Here is a 23,577-nt window from a genome sequence, read left to right on the forward strand (position 1 = left end):
CCATGCACCACAACTACTGAGCCTGCGTTCTGGAGCCCGCGAGCCACAACTACTGAGCCTGTGCGCCACAACTACTGAGCCTGCACGCTAGAGCCTGTGTGCGACAACTACTGAAGCCCGCGCGCTTCACCTACTGAAGCCCGTGTGCCTAGAGCCTGTGCTCTGCAACAAGAGAAGCCACTGCAATGAGAAGCCCTCACACTGCAATGAAGAGTAGCCCCCGCTTGCCCGCAACTAGAGAAAGCCCACGTGTAGCGATGAAGACCCAATGCAGCCAAAAAAATAAAAAATAAAATTAAAAAAAAGAAAAGAAAAAGAGTAGCCCCTACTCGCTGCAACTAGAGAAAGCCCACGCACAGCAACAAAGACCCAATGCAGCCAAAAATAAAATAATAAATAAATTAATTAAATAAATTAAAAAGAAATAAACTTAAAAAAACAAGTATTCTTGGAAAAAAAGATCACATCATCTGCAAGAGAGGTAATTTTATTTTTTTATTTTTAAAATATTTATTTATTTTGGCTGTGCTGGGTCTTAGCTGTAGCACACAGGATCTTTGTTGCGACATGCGGGATCTTTAGTTGCAGCATGCGGGCTTCTTAGTTGCGGCATGTGAACTCTTAGTTGTGGCATGCATGTGGGATCTAGTTCCCCGACCAGGGATCGAACCCAGGCCTCCTCCATTGGGAGCACGGAGTCTTACCGACTGGGCCACCTGGGAAGTCCCCAACAGAGATAATTTTACTTCCTTCTTTCTGATTTGTATGCCTTTTATTTTTCTTGTTCAGTCGCCCTATATAGAACTTCTGTATCGAATAGAAGTTACAAAAGTAAAAGTAGGCATCCTTTACTTGTTCCTGGTCTTAGGGGAATAGCTTTTAGTTTTTCACCATTAGTATTAAGTTAGCTGTGAGTTTTTCATATGTATGGCCTTTTTCAGATTGAGGAATTTACCTTCTATTTCTAGTTTATTGAGTGATTTTTATCACTACAGAGTATTGAATTTTGTCAAATGCTTTTTTCCTGCATCAATTGAGATGATCATGGTAATTCTGTGGATTCTGTTAATGTGGTATATTATATTGATTTTGGTATGTTTAAACATCTTTCCATTCTTGGGATAAATCCCATTGGATCATAGCATATAAACCTTTTTATAAGCTCCTGGATTTGGTTTGCTAGTATTTTGTTGAGGATTTTTGCATCCGTATAAGGGACATTGGTTTGTACTTTTCTTTTAATATCTCTGTCTGGCTTTGGTATTAGGATAATACTAGCCTCAGAGAATGAGTAAATAGTCCCTTCTATTCAATTTTTTGGGAGACTTAAAGTAGGATTGGTGTTTATTCTTCTTTAAATGTTTTGTAACATTTACTAGTTATATTCTCTAGTCCTTGGCTTTTCTTTATAAATTTATTTATTTTATTTATTTATCTTTGGCTCGTTGGGTCTTTGTTGCTGTGCACGGGCTTTCTCTAGTTGCGGTGAGTGGGGACTACTCTTCATTGTGGTGCACGGGCGTGGGATCTTCCTGGACCAGGGCTTGTACCCGTGTCCCCTGCATTGGCAGGTGGATTCTTAACCACTGTGCTACCAGGGAAGCCCCTTGGCTTTTTTTTACTGGAAGGGTTTTGATTACTCGTTCAATTTCCTTGCTATAGGTCTATTCAAATTTTCTGTTTCTTCTTTAGTCAGTTTTGGTAGATTGCATGTTTCTAGGAGTTTATCATTTCTTTTAGGTTATTCAATTTGTTGGTATACAACTGTTCATATTATTCTCTTATAATCTTTTATTTCTATGAAATTTGTCTTAATGTTTCTACTTTTTTTTTTTAAAGTAGTTATGTATTCAGTATTTTATTTATTTATTTTTGGCTGTGTTGGGTCTTCGTTTCTGTGCGAGGGCTTTCTTTAGTTGCCGCAAGCGGGGGCCACTCTTCATTGCGGTGCTCAGGCCTCTCACTATCGCGGCCTCTCTTGTTGCGGAGCACAGGCTCCAGACGCCCAGGCTCAGTAGTTGTGGCTCACGGGCCTAGTTGCTCCACGGCATGTGGGATCTTCCCAGACCAGGGCTTGAACCCGTGTCCTGTGCGTTGGTAGGCAGACTCTCAACCACTGCGCCACCAGGGAAGCCCTAATTTTTTTTTATTTTTGGCTGTGTTGGGTCTTCGTTGCTGCACGCGGGCTTTCTCTAGTTGCAGCAAGTGGGGGCTACTCTTCGTTGCGGTGTGCGGGCTTCTCATTGCGGTGGCTTCTCTCGCAGAGCACGGGCTTCAGTAGTTGTGGCACGTGGGCTCAGTAGTTGTGGCTTGAGGGCTCTAGAGTGCAGGCTCAGTAGCTGTGGCACATGGGCTTAGTTGCTCCACGGCATGTGGGATCTTCCCAGACCAGGGCTCAAACCCATGTCCCTTGCATTGGCAGGTGGATTCTTAACCACTGCGCCACCAGGGAAGTCCCAATGTTTCTACTTTCATTTCTGGTTTTAGTAATTTGAGTCTTCTCTTTTTCTTAGTCATTCTAGCTAAAGATTTGTCAATTTTGTTGATCTTTACAAAGAACAAACTTTTGGTTCTGTGGGGTTTTCTCTATTGTTTTTATATTTCCATTTAAAAAAGAATTCTGCTCTAGTCTTTATTTTTTCCTTTCTTCTGCTGGCTTTGATAGTGTGGTCTTTTTCTAGTTCCTTAAGGTATAGACCATTAAGGTCATTGACTTGAGATCTTTCTTTGTTTTTATTGTGTGTGCTTATATCTGAAAATTTCCTCTTAGCACTGCTTTCACTGCAGTTTGGTATGTTGTGCTTTCATTTTCATTTGTTTCAAGGTATTGTCTAATTTCCTTTGTGACTTCTTTTTTGACCTGTTGGTTGTTTAAAAATGTTCTGTTTATTTTTCACGTATTTGTGAATTTTCCAGTTTTTGTCCTGTTATTGATTTCTAGTTTCATTTCATTGTGATCATAAAGATACTTAGTATGAGGTAAGTCTTCTTCAATTAATTGAGACTTATGCTATATCCTAGAGATGTTCTATGTACACTTGAAAAGAATGTGGTGTTAAGTGGTGTGTTCTTTATGTGTCTGTTAGTTCCAGTTGTGAAACTATTGCATTGTCAAACCTTCTGTTTCCTTATTGATCTTCTCTCTGGTTGTTTTATTTATTATTATAAGTGAGTTAGTTTTTTGTTTGTTTGTTTGTTTGTTTTTTGCCGTACGTGGGCCTCTCACTGTTGTGACCTCTCCCATTGCGGAGCACAGGCTATGGACGCGCAGGCTTAGTGGCCATGGCTCATGGACCCAGCCGCTATAAGTGAAGCCCATATAAGTGAGTTATTGATATCAAGTATTATTGTAGCACTGTCTATTTCTCTCTTTAAATCTTTCAATTTTTGCTTCACATATTTAGGGTCTCTGCACATAGAAGCTTATATGTTTATAATTATTATATTTTCTTGCCCTTATATTTTCTTGCCCTATTGAACCTTTTATCAACACATAATGTCCCTGTTTGTCTCTTGTAACCACTTTTTATTTGAAGTTTTGTCTAACAATAAGATAGCCAGGGCTTCCCTGGTGGCGCAGTGGTTGAGGGTCCGCCTGCCGAGGCAGGGGACACGGGTTCATGCCCCGGTCCGGGAAGATCCCACATGCTGTGGAGTGGCTGGGCCTGTGAGCCATGGCCGCTGAGCCTGCACGTCCGGAGCCTGTGCTCCACAACGGGAGAGGCCACAACAGTGAGAGGCCCTCATACCATAAAAAAAAAAAAAAAAGAAAGAAAAAGATAGCCAACCTAGCTCTCTTTTAGTCACTGTTTGCCTAGAATATCTTTTTCTATCCTTTTGCTTTCATCCTCTTTGTGTCCCTATTATCTAAAGAGAGTATTTCTAATAGTATATAGATTAGTGTTATTTTATTATTTTTTTATATCCCATCTGTCAATGCTTTTTTTTAAATAGGAGAGTTTAATCCATGTACATTTAATGTCATTACTGATAAAGGATTTACTTCAGCCATTTAGCTATTTTCTGTATGTCTTATAATATTTTTGTTCCTCAGTTCTTCCATTATTGCCTTTTTTTTGGTATTTAGGTGATTTTATTGTAGTATACCATTTAGATTCCCTCTTTCATTGTCTGTATACAGTAAGTCTCCTACATACGAATGAGCTCCTTTCTGAGAGCGTGTTTGTAAGTCCAATTTGTTCGTAAGTCCAACAAAGTTAGCCTAGATACCCAACTAACACAATCTGCTATGTAGTACTATACTGTAATAGGTTTGTAATACTATTCACAAAAATAATACATAAAAAACAAACAAAAAATAAAGAAAACATTTAAAATCTTACAGTACAGTACCTTGAAAAGTACAGTAGTACAGTACAACAGCTGGTGTACAGGGGCTGGCATCGAGTGAACAGGCAAGAGGAGTTACTGACTGGAGGAGGGAGAGGAGGTGGGAGATAATAGAGCTGAAGGATCGTCAGCAATAGGAAATGGAGGGCAATCGGCAATTTCACTCACGCCTGATGTTGATGGAACACATGTTTGCATCTTTGAAAGTTCGCAACTTGAAGGTTCATAGGTAGGGGACTTGCTGTATTTTTTAGTATTTTACTTAGTGATTACTTTGCAATTAACGTCTTAAAATTTTAGCAACCTAGTTTGAATAATACCAACTTTCTTTCAATAGTATACAAACACTTCTACTTCTATATACATCTATTCTTTTCCCTTTATATTGTTAACATCACAGATTATATCTTTATACCTTGTATGTCTCTTAACATAGATTCATAATTGCTATTTTATGCATTTGCTTGTTAAATTGTATAGGAGAAAGAAGTTACAAACTAAACCAGAAGTATAATAAAGCTGTCCTTTATGAAGTTCTTTATTTTTCCTGTTTTTGAGTTACTGTCTAGTATCCTTTAATTTCAACCTGGAGAACTCCTTTTAGCATTTCTTTTTTATATATATATAAATTTATTTATTTATTTGTTTGTTTTTATTTTTGGCTGTGTTGGGTCTTCGTTGCTGCGCATGGGCCTTCTCTAGTTGCAGCGAGCAGGGGCTACCCTTCGTTGTGGTGTGCAGGCTTCTCATTGCGGTGGCTTCTCTTGTTGCGGAGCATGCACTCTACGCGTGCGGGCTTCAGTAGTTGTGGCACGCGGGCTCAGTAGTTGTGGTTCATGGGCCCTAGAGCGTAGGCTCAGTAGTTGTGGCGCATGGGCTTAGTTGCTCCACGGCATGTAAAATCTTCCCAGGCCAGGGATAGAACCCGTGTACCTTGCATTGGCAGGCGGATTCTTAACCACTGTGCCACCAGGGAAGCACCTAGCATTTCTTACAGGGAAAATCTACTGTTATGAACTCCCTCAGCTTTAAAAAAAAAAAAGAAAAGAAAATCTGGTAATATCTTAATTCTCCTTCAATTTTGAAACATAGTTTTGACAGATACATAATTCTTTATTTACAGTCTTTCAGGATGAAATGTGTCATCCTATTGCCTCCTGGCTTTCATGGTTTCTGAGAAATCAACTGTTAAATCTTATTGAGGCTATCTTGTATGCAGCTAGTTACTTCTGTCTTGCTGCTTTCAAAGTTACCCTTTTGTCTTTGAGTTTTAACAGTTTGTCAATTTAACATTTGACTACCGTGTGTCTGGTGTGGATATCTGAGTTTTTACTGCTTGAAGTTTGTTGAGCTTCTTGGATATGGTGTTGGAGCTAGTTGCTAAATGAAAGAAGGAAAATCTCTAAATGTCTTAATTGAGCTCTTACTAGATGATGAAGTATTTCACTAGACTCCAGAGTTCCAAAATAGATAGTTTCAGATAGTTCTTCCAGCTCAGTAGCTGCCTTAGTGCAAGGTCAGATTCCTAGAGCTTCCTACTCTGCCATGTTCCTTGACATTATTTCCACAATTGATTTTTGTATACTGATCTTGTGCCCTGCAACTGTTCTGTTATTTTGTTGATTACATCAGGTTTTGAACATAGACAATCATGTTGTTTGGGGATGAAGACAGTTACTTCTTCCTTTCCTTAGCTGGCTGTCTTTTTTTTCTTTTCTTTTCTTCTTCTTTTTTTTTTTCTTTTTTTTGCCTACTGCACTGACTAGAACCTCAATACAGTGTTGAATGTAAATATGAGAGCAGACATCCTTGTCATATTTCTGATCATAGGAGTAAAGCAGTCAGTCTTTAATCGTTAGGTAACTTAGTAACTTGTTAACTGTAGGTTTTTTGTAAATGCTCTCATCAGGTTGAAGAAGTGCCTGTCTAATCCTATTTTTTTGCATTCTTTTTTTTTTTCCTTAACAAATTTATTTAATTATTTATTTTTGGCCACGTTGGGTCTTCGTTGCTGTGTGTGGACTTTCTCTAGTTGTGGCTAGCAGGGGCTACTCTTCGTTGCGGTGTGCGGGCTTCTCATTGTGGTGGCTTCTTTTGTTGTGGAGCATGGGTCTAGGCGTACAGGCCTCGGTAGCTGTGGCATGTGGGCTCAGATGTTATGGCTTATGGGCTCTAGAGCGCAGGCTCAGTAGTTGTGGTGCATGGGCTTAGTTGCTCCGTGGCATGTGGGGTCTTTCCAGAGTAGGGCTTGAACCCGTGAACCCTGCATTGGCAGGCAGATTCTTAACCACTGCGCCATCAGGGAAGTCCCTTTGAGTTCTTTTTAATAGCTGTGTATACAAGTATTATTTAAGTCATGTTTAGCAAATTGTTGCATGGTAGGTATCTACCAGTTTCTGTTGCCATCAGCCACATAGGAGGTTGTTGATGTCCCAGCATCTTTTGCAGCATCTGGTACAAAATTTTGGAAAAGTTTTGCAAATATTATTGTTAAAAACGTCATAACCTAGCAATTCCACCCAAAATAATTGAAAACATACGTACACCAAAACCTGTACACAAATGCTCGTATCAGCATTATTCGAAATACCCAAAAAGTGGAAGTAACTGAAATGTTCATCAACAAATCAGTATACAAACAAAATGTGGTATCTCCAGTGAGTAGTATTCTGCCATGAAAAGAAAGGAAGTACTACATGATAAACGTGCAGCAAATACTTGTGCCTTGAAAACATTATGCTAAGTGAAAGAAGCCAGACACAAAAGGCTACAAATTATACGATTCCTTTTATATGCAATGTCCCTAATAGGCAAATCCATTGAAAGAGAAGATTAGTGGTTGCTTGTACCTGGAGGCAGGAGAGAATGGGGAGTGACTGCTAACGGGTATGGGCCTGGGGTGTCTTTTTGGGGTGATGAAAATGTTCTGGAATCTGATAGTGGAGATGTTTGTATAACTATGTGAATATGCTAAAAACCAATGAACTGTAGCTTTAGAATGGTAAATTTTATGGCATGTGAATCATATTTTAATTAAGAAAAACACCGTGTAAGCAGCTGCACAAACTCATAATGCCTTTGGTGATCCTTATAAGGATGACAGGAACAACAATTATGACAGCAAAGTGACAATTATAACAATTAGGTTTAATGGAGGAAAAACAATTTTTTTTAAATATTTTTTGGCTGTGTCGGGTGTTAGTTGCGGCACTCGGGATCTTTGTCGTGGTGCATGGGCTTCCCTCTTGTGGCACGTGGGCTCAGTAGTTGTGGTGCACGGGCTTAGTTGCCCTGCAGCATGTGGGATCTTAGTTCCCTGACCAGGGATCGAACTGGCATCCCCTGCATTGGAAGGTGGTTTCTTAACCACTGGACCATCAGGGAAGTCCCAATGGAGGTAATTAAGCCAACTTAAATAATGAACATTCATTCTTTAGGGAAAAACGTTAGTTTTATTTATTTATTTATTTATTTCTGTGGTACGCGGGCCTCTCACCGTTGTGGCCTCTCCCGCTGCGGAGCACAGGCCCCGGACGCACAGGCCCAGCGGCCATGGCTCACGCGCCCAGCCGCTCTGCGGCATGTGGGATCTTCCCGGACCGGGGCACGAACCCGTGTCCCCTGCGTCGGCAGGCGGACTCTCAACCACTGCGCCGCCAGGGAAGCCCCCTTTGTCCATTTTTTAATCAGCGTATTTATTTTTTGTTGTTGAGTTGTAGGAGCTGCTTATATATTCTAGATGTTACCTCCTTATCAGATATGATTTGCAAATATTTTCTCCCATTCCACTGATTGTGTCCTTTGATGCACATAAGTTTTTAATTTCGTTATAGTCCAGTTTGTCTGTTTTTTCTTTTGTTGCCTGTGTTTTGCTGTCATATCCAGGAAATCCTTACCATGTACTTCGTTTTAATTTATTATTTATTTATTTATGTATGTAATGGCTGCGTTGGGTCTTTGTTGCTGCGTGCGGGCTTTTTCTAGTTGTGGCGAGCCGGGGCTACTCTTCGTTGTGGTGCCCGGGCTTCTCGTTACGGTGGCTTCTCTTGTTGCGGAGCACGGGCTCTAGGCACGTGGGCTTCAGTAGTCGTGGCTCGCGGGCTCCAGAGCTTAGGCTCAGTAGTTGTGGTGCACGGGCTTAGTTGCTCTGTGGCCTGTGGGATCTTCCCAGAGCAGGGCTTGAACCCGTGTCCCCTGCATTGGCAGGCAGATTCTTAACCACTGCGCCACCAGGGAAGTTCCTAGGTAATGGGTTCTTTATTCAAGAGGCCCTAGTTTCTATAAGATCCTCTGAAATTAAGAGAATTATATTCATTCTGTATTTCAATTTTGAATAGTATGCATTATCTTTACTATAACAGATAAGGAAATGTATACCCTACTCCATCTCCAAATATTTGGGTATCATTTTTGCTTTATCAAGGTTTTTAAATCTGTATTCTATAGCCATAATTCTCATAGCTGTTTAGCCTATGAATTCTTTATTTTGACTGTTCTCTCCTAGCTGGAATCTATCAAGTAATAGCCTCAAAGAGGGCTCGTAGGTGTTGTTCTTACTTTAGAATGTGTGTGCTGGTCTGCCTTTATATTTGAAGGACAGCTTATGTATAAAGTTCTTAAGCCCCACTTTCTTTCTTCAAAACTTTGTAATTGCCCATGCTGTCAACAGTGAGAGCCCCGCCAGTCCTTTTATCTGGTACCTCCTGTCATCTCCCGTGGCTGCGTCTCACCGGGAAGTATGTTTTGGCATTGAATGTTGCTTTGTAGAAGTCTGAGGGTGGACTGATTTCCACCCCGCCCCACCGTCGCCACCTTTGTAACTAACTTTATGCTAGGATGCCTGTAGAATTTTATTTATTTATGAAGTCCAGGCACTGAACTAACATATGTCTTGCCGTCTCATTGTTCTATAATCCTTTTATTGTGGGACAGGATAGGTCTTCTGACCTATATATTTAGTTTTTCTTCCTTTTTATTTCTGAGTATCTGTTCTGTTGAATTTGTAGCTTTTCTACGGAAGCAACACCAGTTGCTTTGGTCACCTTTCTCCTCTCAAATGCATGCTTTTCCCTTTCCCTCTACATTCATTGAGATTCTCTCAAGCCTTTTTTTCTACCTGTAATTAAGTTTCACCTGTCTTTTCTGTTTCTTGTGGTTTCTGATGTTTTTCATTGGATGTGTAATGGGACTGTTTTGATCTCCATATGCCGTGTCTTTCTCCTCCCCCTCCCTCATCCCCCAAATGTGGCAGGTCTCTGGGCTCATGTATAATACTCAGCTACTTGGTACTTTATTCTCTCTAATTCTTTACACCTCCTTCTTTCATCTCCTGGTGGTTACTAGTACTGAGTTTCAGCCTTCTAATGCCCTCTGAAAACTGCCTGTTGCTCATTCTAGTTGGGAATTATCTCAAATTCACCACGTTGTTTTTTCAAAATCAGCTCTATTTTGGCCTTTCTTTGTACTGTCTTTGATTTTCTTTCCATTATTGCTGTCTACATTTTTAAAAAGTATTTTTCTTTTGCTGCTGCAAACCAGTTGCCCAACTGCTCCTTTTCACTCCTGATTTCCTATTCTGATTTCAACAGGAGTTCTTGTTGCTCATGTTCTCTTGATGACATTCTTCGTGGCTCCATCCATCAATAAACTTCTATAAATTCTTACGATTTATTTTCTACTTTTTGCCTGTATCCTTTCTTGGAGGTAGTGTTCTGTCAGTGTGACTATTTTAAAATGATCTTCAATGTCAGATAGTCTAGACATTTGCAATGAAGACTAATTGAGATTTTTTGTTTATTTTCAAAGTATATTTTACTGGGACTTCCCTGGTGGTCTAGTGGCTGGGACTCTGTGCTCCCAATGCAGGGGGCCTGGGTTCGGTCCCTGGTCAGGGAAGTAGATCCCACATGCCACACCTAAGAGTTCGCATGCCACAACTAAAGAACTCACATGCCGCAACTAAGATCCGATGCAGCCAAATAAATAAATAAACATTTTTTTTTTAAAAAGTATATTTTACTGAGAAATCTGTGGGTTTTTTTGCAATCAGCAGTCGCTTTTTGTAGGAATACTGCAACTGTATTGTGACTGAAAACTAGTGAGCACTGTTTTTGCTTTAAGTAATTATTTTTTCAGTGTGTAGGTAGAATCACTCCCTGTGGCAACGCCAGTTATCCTCACATTGAGCCATCTTTTTCCTTCCTTTGTATTTTCTTCTAATTGCTTAACAGTTAACACTTAAGATGTGCCAGGCTCTGTTCTAAGTATCTTACATGTATTGGCTTGTTTACTCCTCCTTACAGCAATCTTGTCATCATGATAAATATAGTCATTATAACATAGAGATGAAATCACTTGCTCAGGGTGGTAGAGCTGGGGTTTAAACTCCAGCAATCTTGTTCCAGAGTCTGGGCTCAATCCATTAAGCAAACTTTGAAATTTTTTTTTTTTTGATGGGTATACTATTTTATTAACATTTAAATTTCACCAAGAGTTCAAGTATATGCTAGCCATTTGTTCAGATTTTTGAAATAAAGACAAAATGGGCAAACAGCTTTGAGGGTGCGATGTATTTAACACTGCCCCATATATTCACCAACTAGACAATCGAAGGGGTGGTATGACTATACACTTAGGAGCACCAAGTACAGGAACAAGCCCTGGAATTGGAAGAAAAACCTGCCATTCAGGACTGAACAGAGGTCTTTGGTTGCTGACAGAATCTCCCCTTGACTTCAGACATGAGACAAACCGAGGGAGTCTGTCAGTATACAAAACCCACTGCCTTTAGTAACAGGATGGACTTGCCAGAACCAATTCAGATTGTGGGGACCAGTCTGAAGTGAGCAGGGTTGGCTGGAGGCTGGAAATGTTGCAATTGAAGGCCAGCATCGGCAGATGACAGCAGCCATGTTCTAAAAATCGCTGATTTCTACACAAGTTCCTAAGATGCTTTCCCCAAACAGGGCAAATTTTGAATATTGAGTGTATCTCATAAGTTTTCTCTTTGCTGGAATCCTGAATATGTTGTATTTTTCAGGTCTTTCTGTGGAATTCGGAACCATTCTAATATACACATGTGAGAAGAGTTGCTGGCCTCAAAATCATCAGACTCCCGTGGAAGAATTTTGTATTATCCAAGAGGACCCAGATGAATTATTATTTAAGTAGTGCATTTCCTTTTGTGTTTTTTTGTTTGTTTGTTTTCATTTTTGGCTGCGTTAGGTCTTTGTTGCTGCACGTGGGCTTTCTCTAGTTGCAGAGAGAGGGGGCTACTCTTCATTGCAGTGCGCGGGCTTCTCATTGCGGTGGCTTCTCTTGTTGCGGAGTACAGGCTCTAGAGCACAGGCTCAGTAGTTGTGGCCCATGGGCTTAGTTGCTCTGTGGCATGTGGGATCTTCCTGGACCAGGGCGTATTCTTAACCTCTGTGCCACCTGGGAAACCCTTTCCTTTTGTTTATATAAATTAAAGCAAATTTTAATGTTTAAATTGTGTTTTTACCTCATTTTGACTCACAATTTATTGGCTCTTGTTTCTTGTTTCTTTTTGCTTTTTCGCACCCCTGATGGGTCTGGAGCCAGGACTAGAACCTCCCAGCTGTGGACTGGTTAACCCTTCCAGGGTCAGTGGCCTGTGTCCACAGTGGCAGCTCAGAATGTGGCTCCTCTGTAGCCCAGAGGGCAGGTGATCCTATGTAAGCAGACCGGTGGGTTCTAGGAGGGAGAGCAGCTGGAGAGCCATGAGCGCAGCCAGCCACGTACTACCCCTGCAGCCTTGGCACTTTTGCTGTCCCTGGGTGCTGACAGAGCAAACTACTGGAACTGCTCCAGCTGCTTGAGGCTCCTGCCCTGTGACATGAGCTGTTTATACCTGCCTGGTGTTCCCCCACCCCAGGCTCTCCGCCCTCACCTCCTGCCCCTAAAGCATCACAGGAAGGGGGCCCTTTCTCTCTTCTGGACATTGTCCTTCCATCCAGCTGTCTACCTCTCCAATCTCCCCTTTCTCCATTTAGTTTTTATGTTATCAGCTGCTTCCATTCTGCTACCCCTTGACAGCAGCATGAAAACACCTCCACCAGCTGTGTACAGACCTGCTGTTTGCCTGCATAGATGAGGAAACTGGGTATTAACATAAACAATTTGGTTGATTTATGTTAATAAACATAAACTTTGGTAAATAACACATTAGGCCCATATTATCATGAGATGTGGTTCTCCTGGGCAGTGTGTGACTGGTGAGAACCCTACCTGATGCTGCCCTGTCCTCTCCCCCTTTCCTGGGAGGGTGGGAGGCACCTGGGGGAAAGTGGCTGGCTGTGTAGAAGAAAGCGAAGGTGTTGGTCAGTGATATTTCAGGATCCCTGGGTTTGCAGGGCTGCGGCTGAGTGTGGACCTGCAGAGAGAGGTTTTGACTCCTCCTCTGTCATGCTGGAGAAGTGACCACCGGTTCCCCTGTGGCACTTCTGTTGTGGGTGGAGAATCCCTCAGACTGTCAGACCACTCACTCCAACTGGAGCAGAAAACATACTGCTTATATTTGCAGGTATATCACTTTGGATTTATTTAAATGGCCAGAGAGTACCCTCTTTTGATGAGAGGATGGGGTAGAATTGTTGCTTTAAACTGTTGATACAGACATTTGCAGACATCTGAGCTAGGTGTAATGTGGCTGACTTTTAGGTGGAGACAACTTGTGCTTCCAACCAAACATGTTCTTGAATCTAGTTATACATGTTTGTATGAGGTCTTACCAAAATAGAGTACAGATTAGCAGGGGCGTTTCCCATGATCCCATAGAAATAATGTTTGTGACATATTGTTAAGGAAGCAAGATATGAGAAAACAAGTCTAGTGTGAACCCACTTAAATGTAAAACTCTTCATAGTGCTGTGCAAAAGATCTAGATCTGGAAATACAAACACCAGCAAGGCCCTGAGGAGTAGGATTAGGTGTGCAATTTTGTGAGTGGTGCTTTTCAGTTTTTACTTCCTGCACTGGCATCCTATTTGAATTTGTTAAGGTGGGCAAGCATTTTATACTTTATACACACTGTTAAAAGATAAACTGAGGCATAAGAATTTATTTGAGCAAAAATAATTGGAACCAGGCAGCACCCAATCTAGCAGAAAGGAAGGAGCTTCAAGGAGCTAAACAAAATGACTTTTACAGGCAGAAAGGGACAGGAACAAGAAAGTTTTATCAGCAAAATAGGGGGTTGGTTATTGCCAACTTACTTTCCTTTAGGGGACGGCAGGGGTCTTTCAGGTAGATTACCTAACCAGTGCTGATCCGGTGATTCCTGATTGATGGTTTAAGATTCCATTTCTGGGAGAGCCGAAACTGTAGTTAAGTCTCAGTTTGGTGACATGGGGCTTAGCATAAGCGACTCCATTCTGAGCTTGTATCTTGTTTTTAACAACACACCAACCCACGAAGAATAGCAAAGCCTCAGGGTTAGGTGTCCAGCCCAGGCAAAGGAAAGAGGAGGGAGGCAGGAAAGAAGCAAAGGAAGGTGGCTCTATCCGCTGTGTGTCTAGTGGGAGAAGGAAGGTCAGCATTTTGTTGAAGACCTCTGTTAGCTTTAGCTGCCACAGGGGGCCTTTATGAGAGCCGGTAGCAGGGAAGGAGCATCAGCAGCTTACTATGCAAGGGTGCCTCCCTCCCCAACCATGGTTGGGTGCCCTGGCCCTTCCTTCGTCTCATGGATCAGGGCAACAGACTGAGTACCCCTCACAGATCAGGCTTGGTGTGTGGTTCGTGAACCAAGCAACTGATGAGGAAGACCACAGAGGTCAAAAGCATTTTCCTCTGTTTTCCACTGTCAATCAACAAAACGAAGAAAGAAGATAAGAAAAGAGTATATTTGGCGTCATAAGAATTGCAATTCGGAAGACACAGATTTGATTAAAAGGGAAGGAGTGTTCCGGGGAAGAGAAAAAGTCAGGGGCTTAGAAAGGCAAAAGCCACGAGACTGTACTCTGACACAAGAAAAGAAATACTCGTCCTTAGGGATGGCGGTCACGAGTTGTTTTAGGTTAAGGATCTGATAAATAGATAGGCTGTCATGAGTTATATTAGGGTAAGGGTAAGTATCAAGTTTCTGGCAGATGTTCTGGATGCCTTCCTTAGGACAGTAAGTGGTCAAAACGTCAGATTTCATCCAGGCTGAGCCATGCATAAATTACTTTGTCAGTGGCCTTCCAGCTCCATTTTGGAGAGCTCTCTTAGCAATACTCTATTTTGATTTTCCTTTCACACCATCTTTTCCTTTTTTCTTCTAATAATTTTTTCTGATTTTAAAATTCACATTTTCTTTGAGGAGAATGAGCATCTGGGAAATACAGTAAAGTTTAGAGGAGAAATAAAAATTATCCATAATTTCATCACACACAGATACACAAAAATATTAACCATGGTTATTTTCTTCCTGTTTAAAAAAAGTTTTTTTTAACAAAATTTAATCATATGTGTGGTTTTGTATCTTTGTGTTTTCTTTTTCTTTTTTTTTTGCCTGCCGGGCTCTTCATTGTGGCTCGTGGGCTCCAGAGTGCATGTGCTCAGTAGTTGCAGGTGCTGGCTTAGTTTCCCCGTGGCATGTGGGATCTTAGTTCCCTGATCAGTGATGGAACTCGCGTCCCCTGCATTTGCAGGCAGATTCTTAACCACTGGACCACCAGGGAAGTCCTTGTATCTTTTTCATTCAATATTATGAGTGTTTCCACCATCAATATTTTCCCAGGACGTACTTTGTAACTGAAACTGAGTCCCTTGGAAATCGAGTTCCTTTACTGAGTTTATGATAAATCTCTCTCCAAAACTTTATTCCCTTTCTTATCCCCTCTGATCTCAATCCTGTGCTAACTGAACACTAATCACCCAGAGTCAGATGGCTAAAATTGCTGTTGTTGATAACATCGTTAATGTACTAACCTTGCTATTATAGATGTCATCATTAAGGTATAAACTCATGTTGTTTCTCCAGAGGAAGATGAGCTAACAGACTCCTGAACCATGGACCACGTGGCCAGAAAACTGTAAACCAGAGACAGACATCCTAACTCCCAATTAAGAAATGTCACAGAAATGTCACAAGATGATGATTAATCCCAGCCTCTTTGTTCTTCCCCTTGTGGACTTAAAAAATTATTCACAACCTAAAAGTTGAGAGTTATGTTTTATTTGGCGGGAATTTTTAGGTCTTCAAGCCCGGGAGGCAGCATCTCAAGTAACCCTGAGAAAACTGCTCTGAGGAGGTGGTGGGGTGGGGAGAGACAGGTTATATAGAAGTTTTGCAACACAGGGCAGGTAGTTGGAACATCAAAGGATTATTCTAAATTAAAGAAAACCAGATACCCCAAATTAAGGAATTTAGTGCTTTTCTATGTATGGGAAGATGCAAGAGTCTGGGCTCACTGAAATCATTCCTTTGATATGCACCTCAGTTATCTGGGGCCAGTATCCTGTGTTTTCACATCCTCAGTTCCCTCAGGGCTTACGGTAGGGAGTGGCTGTAGTCTGATGGCTGCTAGATGGCAGGTATTCTTTCCTTCCTGAGTTTCCTTGGGGCTCACCAGCTCACTGATGGAGGGCTGCAATTGCTGATGACTGACATCCTTTGTTTACTGATGTGGCAGGAAATATTCCATTCCTCACCCTTAAAAAAAACCCCTAGGGCTTCCCTGGTGGCGCAGTGGTTGAGAGTACGCCTGCCGATGCAGGGGACACGGGTTCGTGCCCCGGTCCGGGAAGATCCCACATGCCGCAGAGCAGCTGGGCCCGTGAGCCATGGCCGCTGGGCCTGCGCGTCCGGAGCCTGTGCTCCGCAACGGGAGAGGCCACAACAGTGAGAGGCCCGCGTACTGAAAAACGAAAAACAAAAAACAAAAAAAACCCCTCTAACTCAGAGACCAAGTTGAAGTGGATCTGAGGCTTGCTTCCCACTCCCTTGCTTGGCACCCTGCAGTAAGTCCTTACTTTGCTGCAAACTCCCCTTGTCAAAGTTTGGCTTTCTTCAGTTGGGGCATAAGAGGCCTTTGCTCGGTTACATATATGCTGCAAAGTATTTTTTTAAAATACACATCAAAAATCTAATAAATCTTAAGCCGGATAGCAGAACTACGCGCCTCGGTGCGAAGCACTACCAGCCTGGAGTACAGCCGGAGGTGTGAAGAGTCTTCTGCTCACAGTCCAGCCCAGTCCGGGCCGCTCGCGGACTGGCCAGGTCCCCAGGCCCCGCCCATTCAGCGCCGACAGGCGGCCGCAGTGCGCAGGAACGGAAGCTAGGCCGCCCCTCCCCCACTCACTTCCGGCCGCGGCTCAGTTCTCCCGCCTCCGCCTGCGCCGAGGCTCGTGGTTGTCCCGCCATGGCACTGTCGCGGGGGCTTCCGCGGGAGCTGGCCGAGGCCGTGGCCGGGGGCCGGGTCCTGGTGGTGGGCGCGGGCGGCATCGGCTGCGAGCTCCTCAAAAACCTCGTGCTCACCGGCTTCTCCCACATCGACCTGGTGAGGGCCAGGCGTGCGCGCGGGCTGAATGGCGGGCCGTGGAGCCGGGGCCGGGGGATCGGGGCCCGGAGGTCCGGACCTGAGCTGTGGGTGCGGGGGCGGACCAAGAGGCCCTGGGGTCGTCGCTGCCCACCTAGAGGGAGCTCTTCGGCGGCTGCGGGGCGGGCGCCGCTGCACGCCGGGCCCGCTCCGCAAGCTGAGGAGGCCAAGGGCCCGGGTCTTCCGGGCGTCCCGCGAAGAGCCGTCCCCCGCCTCCCAGGCAGCGCCAATTTGTGGCGGCTCTGGGGTGTGGAAGAGTCCTCGTGTCTTCGCTTCAGAGCAGTTCCCCAGCTTTAACCGGAGGCAGGAGAGGATTGTCTCGAGTCCCTTGGGGATGTTGTGAGTGTTCAATTCGAAGTCCCCCTTAACTCAAATAATATGCAGAGCAGAGGATGGCGGTGGTAACAACCAGGACCTACTGAGCGCTTGTCCCGAGCCCGGCGCTGTCCTGCGCGGTTTACTCGCCTTAACGCACTTAATCTTCACTACCATCATAGGCTTGTAAACGCTGTCTTCACCCCATTTTATTTTTAACAGATAAGAGGAAAAGTGAGGTACTGTGGGGTTTAGTGACTTACCTAGGACTCCTTTGTGGCTCGCGCTCCTCTCTTCTGGCTGGGTGCAATCTGCGTGACAGTCATTGTTATCACCGTAGATTATTTCGTTAAAGGTATTGGTTAGGATTTTAACTTTTGCATTGTTGAACAGTGACGGGAAGCTACTGTAATTCTGAGTCAAGTCATTTCTGTTAATGTAAACTTTTTAGAGATTGGAGTTGTAGCCTGAAATTTGGATGTGAGTTTATAGAATCTTAAGGTGTAGTGGAAACAGGGGATTATAAAAAAAAAAAAAAAAATAGAGGTGGCCGACTGAACTAATAAATGAGTGACCGGGGGGGAAAGCATTTACGCGTTTTCCATTGGTTTTTATAGGGTTAGTCTTTCCATTCAGTTCTGTATCCCAAATATGAATGTGGCATAGCTAATACCTACTAATACTTCTTCAAAAGGATCATTTTGTAATAGACAAGGCAGTGAATTTGGGCACCTGAAAAATAAATGCTGATCCTTTTTTATTTGGTTTAATTTTTGTAGTAAATTTAGAAAGCACAGATAAAAAATGTTAGGTGATTATATGTTTTGGTGATTTTCACCAAAACCATTAGGGTGTTTCACAGTTAGAACATTTGATTACTCTTCATGTAACTTTATTGAAATGGAGTGAAAATGGTTTTAGTTATAATTATTTCTTCTCTTATATTTACTTTGAAGCAGCAATTAGATAAGACTTAAAACGTGAGACTTCTAACCTTGTGTAGAAGCTTCCCTCCACAGCCCTCAAGTAATGATTGTAAATGAAATTGTGTGTGGGTAAAGACTTTTGAATTAAAGAAAGCAGCAAAAATTCAGTAAATCTATTCGGCAAGTATCATTTAAGAAAAAGAACAGGGCACAGTTAGATCTATTATGTTGGATTTGAAAGAGTAATCAGATTGATAGAGAAATGATGGAAATATAATGCATTTTTAGCATCATTTTGTCATCTAAGGAATTTCCTAACATATTTGCCAGTATGATTAAACAAATGAACAAAAAAGCATCCTTTCTAAAATATTTTTGAGAAAGTTGTATCTGAAATTAAATCTTGTTTTAATACGCATTAAATTATTTTTATCAATTTAACAACTTTAGTATATTGGTCAAAAAGCATTTTCTCCCCTAACGTGGCAGATATCAAAACTTCTGGGTTATGGATGCTGAGGATAGGGATACGTATTGCTCAGACATACCAGGAAATTTGTGATTTATCTGGGGTTTATGCATTTGTAGATTGACCTGGATACTATTGATGTCAGCAACCTCAACAGGCAGTTTTTGTTTCAAAAGAAACATGTTGGAAGATCAAAGGCTCAGGTAACTTTGTATTTCTCATATCATTTCTATTTATTCACTTATATTTCTGCCCTTTGGTGGATCTTCTATTTATGGTATTAGGTTAATTTGGACTCTCTAGTAGGAGGGAGAATATGGGGGAAGCCATCTCTTTTTAGCTGAGGGATTATGAAGAATAAGAAGATGTCTAGAAAAGGACAGAAGACTGTGCCATCCTTTCTTATCTACAGAGGAAATAAAAGTGCTCTACCCAATCCTGTAAATGGTGTCCCCTTCTTAAATTTCTGATTGTTTACTTAGAATGAGCCTTGTGTTCCTACATTGCCTAGAGCTTGGCTGCTCCTGTGTTTGTGGGCAAGAGAAGCTACAGCTTATGTCATTGTCCCCTTTAGAAGAAAACAGCCTCCCCTGAGGTTCTAGCCATCCAGATCTTTCTTTAGTTCCTTGAATGTTCCATCTTGATTCAGGGTTTTAAAACATCTTTGTCTTTGCTTTTTCTCCCAGCTTTTTGGGCAAACTTACACTCTTCTCCTTTTCATTTTTCAGATTTTCTCTAGGCATGCTTTCCTGAATCTCTTAGACTAAATCATATCTTCCACTCATTACAGCCTCTACTTTTTCTGTGTATCATTTATCATAGTTTGTAGTTAAATTTATCTGGATGGTTATTTGATTAATGTCACTTTTGCTCACCAAGTGCCTTATACAGTTTCTGATATATGGAAGATGCTTAGTAAATATTTGTTGAATGGATGAATGACACTTGGTTACTGCATTTGATATTTTTGCTGAAGCTTGCCATTCATGTACAAGTGTATATAAGTAGGTGAAATAACTATTGTCTGCCATAGATAGATTTCATATTCAGATAGAAATGTTGTAGTAATTTAGTAAATTAGTAATTTAATGTTGTTTGTTTTTCCAGGTTGCCAAAGAAAGTGTACTGCAGTTTTACCCGAAAGCTAATATCATAGCCTACCATGACAGCATCATGAAGTATGCGCTAATTATTATGTTGCAAAATTGTGTTTGCTGTGAATTTTTAATTAAACCTTTAAAGTATAATACTTTTATTAGCTAAATATATGAACTCAGAGTCATTCTGCTTATTTAAAAATTTTTCTAGAATAATTAAAATGTAGTAGGTTGTGTCCACATAAGTGACATTCTTTTAACAGTTCATATATATATATATGTGTGTGTATATATATATATGTATATATATATAATTTGAATGATTTAGATAAGAGGTCATTTACTCTAATACTTTCAATAAATAAGTTACTTGGAAACCTAAAAGGACCTTATATTCTTGTTTTAAATAAAGAGATATTCTAAACTATAAGAAATCAATATACATGATGATTCAGACTTTTCTAAATATATTGCTCTCATTCTGATCGATTTCAGCTGTGGCCTTTTTCAGTTTAAAAGGTTCCCTCTCAAAATAATTTGTTTGTTAGGACTGTGACTTCTGTAATATAACACTGGGAATTGTGATGGGGCAGTAGTTTTGATGGTACATAAATATACTCTGATCTCAGTAAAGATAGAGTAAAAATATAATTTTGGAGGCGTTGGGGCAAAGGAACCCTGCGTCTAAAATGTCCTTTATCTATAGTTGTTGTCCACAAGTAAGTGGTTTTAAAAATAATGAGTTCTTGTTTGAGGCCTGGATTAGAGAAAGTCTTATGCTTTCTCAGGGAATTTGTGTTTCCAGCTTCCTTTTCATTCTCTGGATGTTTGCTCTACAAGCTTGCCTATAGCCCTACAACCTCCTTACCCTGTGTTGCTTTCCCAGTGCTGCTAAAAGCAGGGACCCTAGGGGCCTGAACCCTGCCTGATCCTGACCATGTGAGGTGAAGCTACAGGCCAGGCAGATCCTGGGAATGTATTCTTTGTATGTTCCCAGGCACTTGCTGCCCCAAGAAGGCCTGGTGGGACTCTCGAAGTCATGCCAGTTTGAGATTCTGCTCTGTGCCCGAGGTAGCTGGCCAAAACAGATGTGTGGTTTAAATCTGTTTCTGGTGTTTGGGGAAAAATCAAACCTATCTATATTGTAGAGACCCCTAATATCAGTTATTTTTGTACTTTTATTACTTTAATGTGCTTTTTAGGACCCTGTATTATACTGTGAAGCTCATGTGTAAGGCCGGTTGTTTTGGTGACCTTTTTTTTTTGTTGTTGTTTTACTTTGTAGCCCTGACTATAATGTGGAATTTTTTCGACAATTTATATTGGTTATGAATGCTTTAGATAACAGAGGTGAGATTATTTTAATACTTTTAATTCTAAGTATTTCCCTTCCTCCATAACAAGGTTGTTTACAAAATTAGTGTTAATTAAAATATTTCCTTATGAGTTAGAACTTAAAAGACCTAAAGGGAAGTAAGATCAGGTTTAAAGCTTGCCAATTGATTGTAATTTTAACTAGAACTAGTGTGAATATAGGGGAAGTTAAAATCATTAAAGAGGATGATGCATAGGTTGCGTGCATGTATATTTGTTTCAGATTATCCCAGCACTTAAGCACAGTGTGACTTCCTTCGTGTATGTGGAGATCTAAGAAATATCAGTGCCCAAATTTCACCCAAAACCAATTGAGTCAAACTCTGTAAATGGGACCTAAAGATCATATTTTTTCACAGTTCCCCAGATGATCTAAAGGGCAATGAAGGCTGAAAACCACTGTTTTGAGAGTAAGGCAATAGGATGTCAAAGTTAGCATAGAAGTCATGGCTCTTGAATTATTTTGGGTATATCTGGTGCTGCAATATATCAGACTGGATCCTATTACGTGTACACATTTTGGACCATTTAAACTTTACACAAGTTGGTGATATTTCATATAATCAAGTATCATATAGCCAGTTATTGTTAACAAATCTTTGTGTCTGGAATGTGGGGTGAAAATAACTTAAAATACTCTTTCTGTAACTACTTCCACATGTAAAAGTACATCTGTCAAATGAGTTTGTAACAATTTGGGGCCAGAAATATCAAAAGAAAAAACATACAAAGTAGCATTAGAAAGAGGGTAACTCTTTTAACCAGACTCATCTTTTTTCCCCTCACCTTAAACTGCCTTAATAGTTCCAAGTTGGGACTTCCCTGGTGGTCCAGTGGTTGAGACTCTTGAGTTTCTACTGCAGGTGGCGTGGGTTTGATCCTTGGTCGGGGAACTAATACCCTGCATGCCGTGAGGCAAAAAAGAAAAAAAAGATAAATAGTTCCAAAGTTGATATTCCACATTCTCCATTTACTTCCATGTATTACCTGATAATTTTATTGGAATAAGAGCAAGTTAAGGGGTTGGAAAACGTTGAAACAATGTTTTAGCCATATTTAATAGAAGTAGGTACAGCAATAGAGGAGGAAGGTGGCACTTCGGTATTAAAAAGTAATATATAGGGGTGCTTCTCCTACAGTAAATTTGTGATATAAATTCCTTACCTTTGAAATTTTGTTGAATGTCTCTTAAATGTCTATAACAGTTGTATTACTCTGGTCATAGCTAAGAAAGTTGTACATGAAATAAAAACAATAAAAAATGGTTTGGGTAAATTTCATCCTAATTAAAGGTAACTACATAATTTCTTTTTTCTTTTTTTCTTTTTTTGGGTAAACTCCTGTTAACTAGTATTTTTCTTCCAGCTGCCCGAAACCATGTTAATAGAATGTGTCTAGCAGCTGATGTCCCTCTTATTGAGAGTGGAACTGCTGGTTATCTTGGGCAAGTAACCACTATCAAAAAGGTAAAGTACTTTTTTTGGTTTGGTTTGTTTTGGTTTGTTTTTTGCTTCCCAAATATTTATTTGGGACCTTAAGGAGGGAAGAAGTAAACTTTGGATCTTTTAGCTCTGTGCAAAGATCTTTTAGCTCTGTGCTATTTTGTTTCATGTAGCTTATATATTAAAATCCTTAGGCTGGCAAGCATAATAAACTTGCCTTTTTAAATTCTTAGTAGCCGTGAGACTACATGTCATGTTGTAGTTGATATATGGTAAACCAGCCTTCTGAAAAGTTACTTGTCTAAAGTCTGGATTTATAGATCTGAAGAGTACTTTGAAAAAAATTTTTGGAGTATTTGTGAGTACTGACATTTCAAATATTTAGATAAAACTAGAGAATAAGAACAAATACGTGTGTGTTCATAAACCCAGTTTTATACAATCTCAGCATTGTTATTCATTTGCTGCTCAAATCTTTTTTCTTTGAATTCTTTTAAGAAATTAAACATAGATACGTTTGAAGACTCATTTTGCAGGTTTTGAAACTAAAAGGAATTAAACTCTACTTGAAATTTGGTATTTTTGTCTGCTCTTTGGCAGTTTTTCCATATTGAAAATTGTGGCTGTGCTTCAGTTGTTTTTACTGTTTAATATTACTCTTCGAAAGCTTAATTTATATCATTCTACAAAGACTTATAAATATCAGTTTATGAGGGGTGACTGCTTGCCATATCGCTGCCCCCAAGAAAGCATATTGGAAGGACACCAGAAATGGCATTACGGAGAAAACACTTCATCTGCTGCAATTTATATTAAAATATTATTTGCAGGTTTGGGGTCTTTACCATGATCCTGAGACACTAGTGTGTGTTAAGACTGAGATTGAGAATTGCCAAGATAAAGAATATTCTAAGTTTTAGAAAATTATCTCAGGTGCCGTGGACTTCTTTGAAGGATTCCTTACAGTATAACTTTAAACATAACCCTTTAGCAACGAAATGAAGAGTATTTGGTTTGGTAATACTTAGGATTTTTCCATGTATCTGGATAGATCTGGAAATTAGT

At 40.8% G+C, this 23,577-nt stretch overlaps 2 protein-coding genes across 7 annotated transcripts in view; both read left to right on the forward strand.

Moving 5' to 3' along the window:
- Positions 1-15,512, forward strand: part of PDCD2L (programmed cell death 2 like) — a 29,217-nt gene extending 13,705 nt beyond the window's left edge. The window contains exons 7-8 of one of the 2 annotated variants that reach the window (XM_033413973.2): positions 11,390-11,519; positions 15,332-15,512. In XM_033413973.2, coding sequence (XP_033269864.1) covers positions 11,390-11,519; position 15,332 — 131 coding nt within the window. In that variant the 3' untranslated portion in view covers positions 15,333-15,512. Of the gene's footprint in view, positions 1-11,389; positions 11,840-15,331 lie in introns of those variants that run through there. The other variant, XM_004284153.4, reaches the window with a different exon arrangement.
- Positions 15,513-16,644: 1,132 nt separating this feature from the next.
- The window catches only part of UBA2 (ubiquitin like modifier activating enzyme 2), a 31,756-nt gene continuing 24,823 nt past the window's right edge, over positions 16,645-23,577 (forward strand). Inside the window, exons 1-6 of one of the 5 annotated variants that reach the window (XM_033413970.2) lie at positions 16,710-16,850; positions 17,427-17,559; positions 18,719-18,802; positions 19,707-19,777; positions 20,982-21,046; positions 22,436-22,536. In XM_033413970.2, the coding sequence (XP_033269861.1) occupies positions 19,773-19,777; positions 20,982-21,046; positions 22,436-22,536 (171 nt within the window). In that variant the 5' untranslated portion in view covers positions 16,710-16,850; positions 17,427-17,559; positions 18,719-18,802; positions 19,707-19,772. Of the gene's footprint in view, positions 16,851-17,209; positions 17,229-17,426; positions 17,560-18,718; positions 18,803-19,706; positions 19,778-20,981; positions 21,047-22,435; positions 22,537-23,577 lie in introns of those variants that run through there. The other 4 variants (XM_004284154.3, XM_049702941.1, XM_033413971.2 and 1 more) reach the window with 4 other exon arrangements.

The sequence above is a fragment of the Orcinus orca genome, chromosome 20 (assembly GCF_937001465.1).
Source record: "Orcinus orca chromosome 20, mOrcOrc1.1, whole genome shotgun sequence".
NCBI classification, from domain to species: Eukaryota; Metazoa; Chordata; class Mammalia; order Artiodactyla; family Delphinidae; genus Orcinus; species Orcinus orca.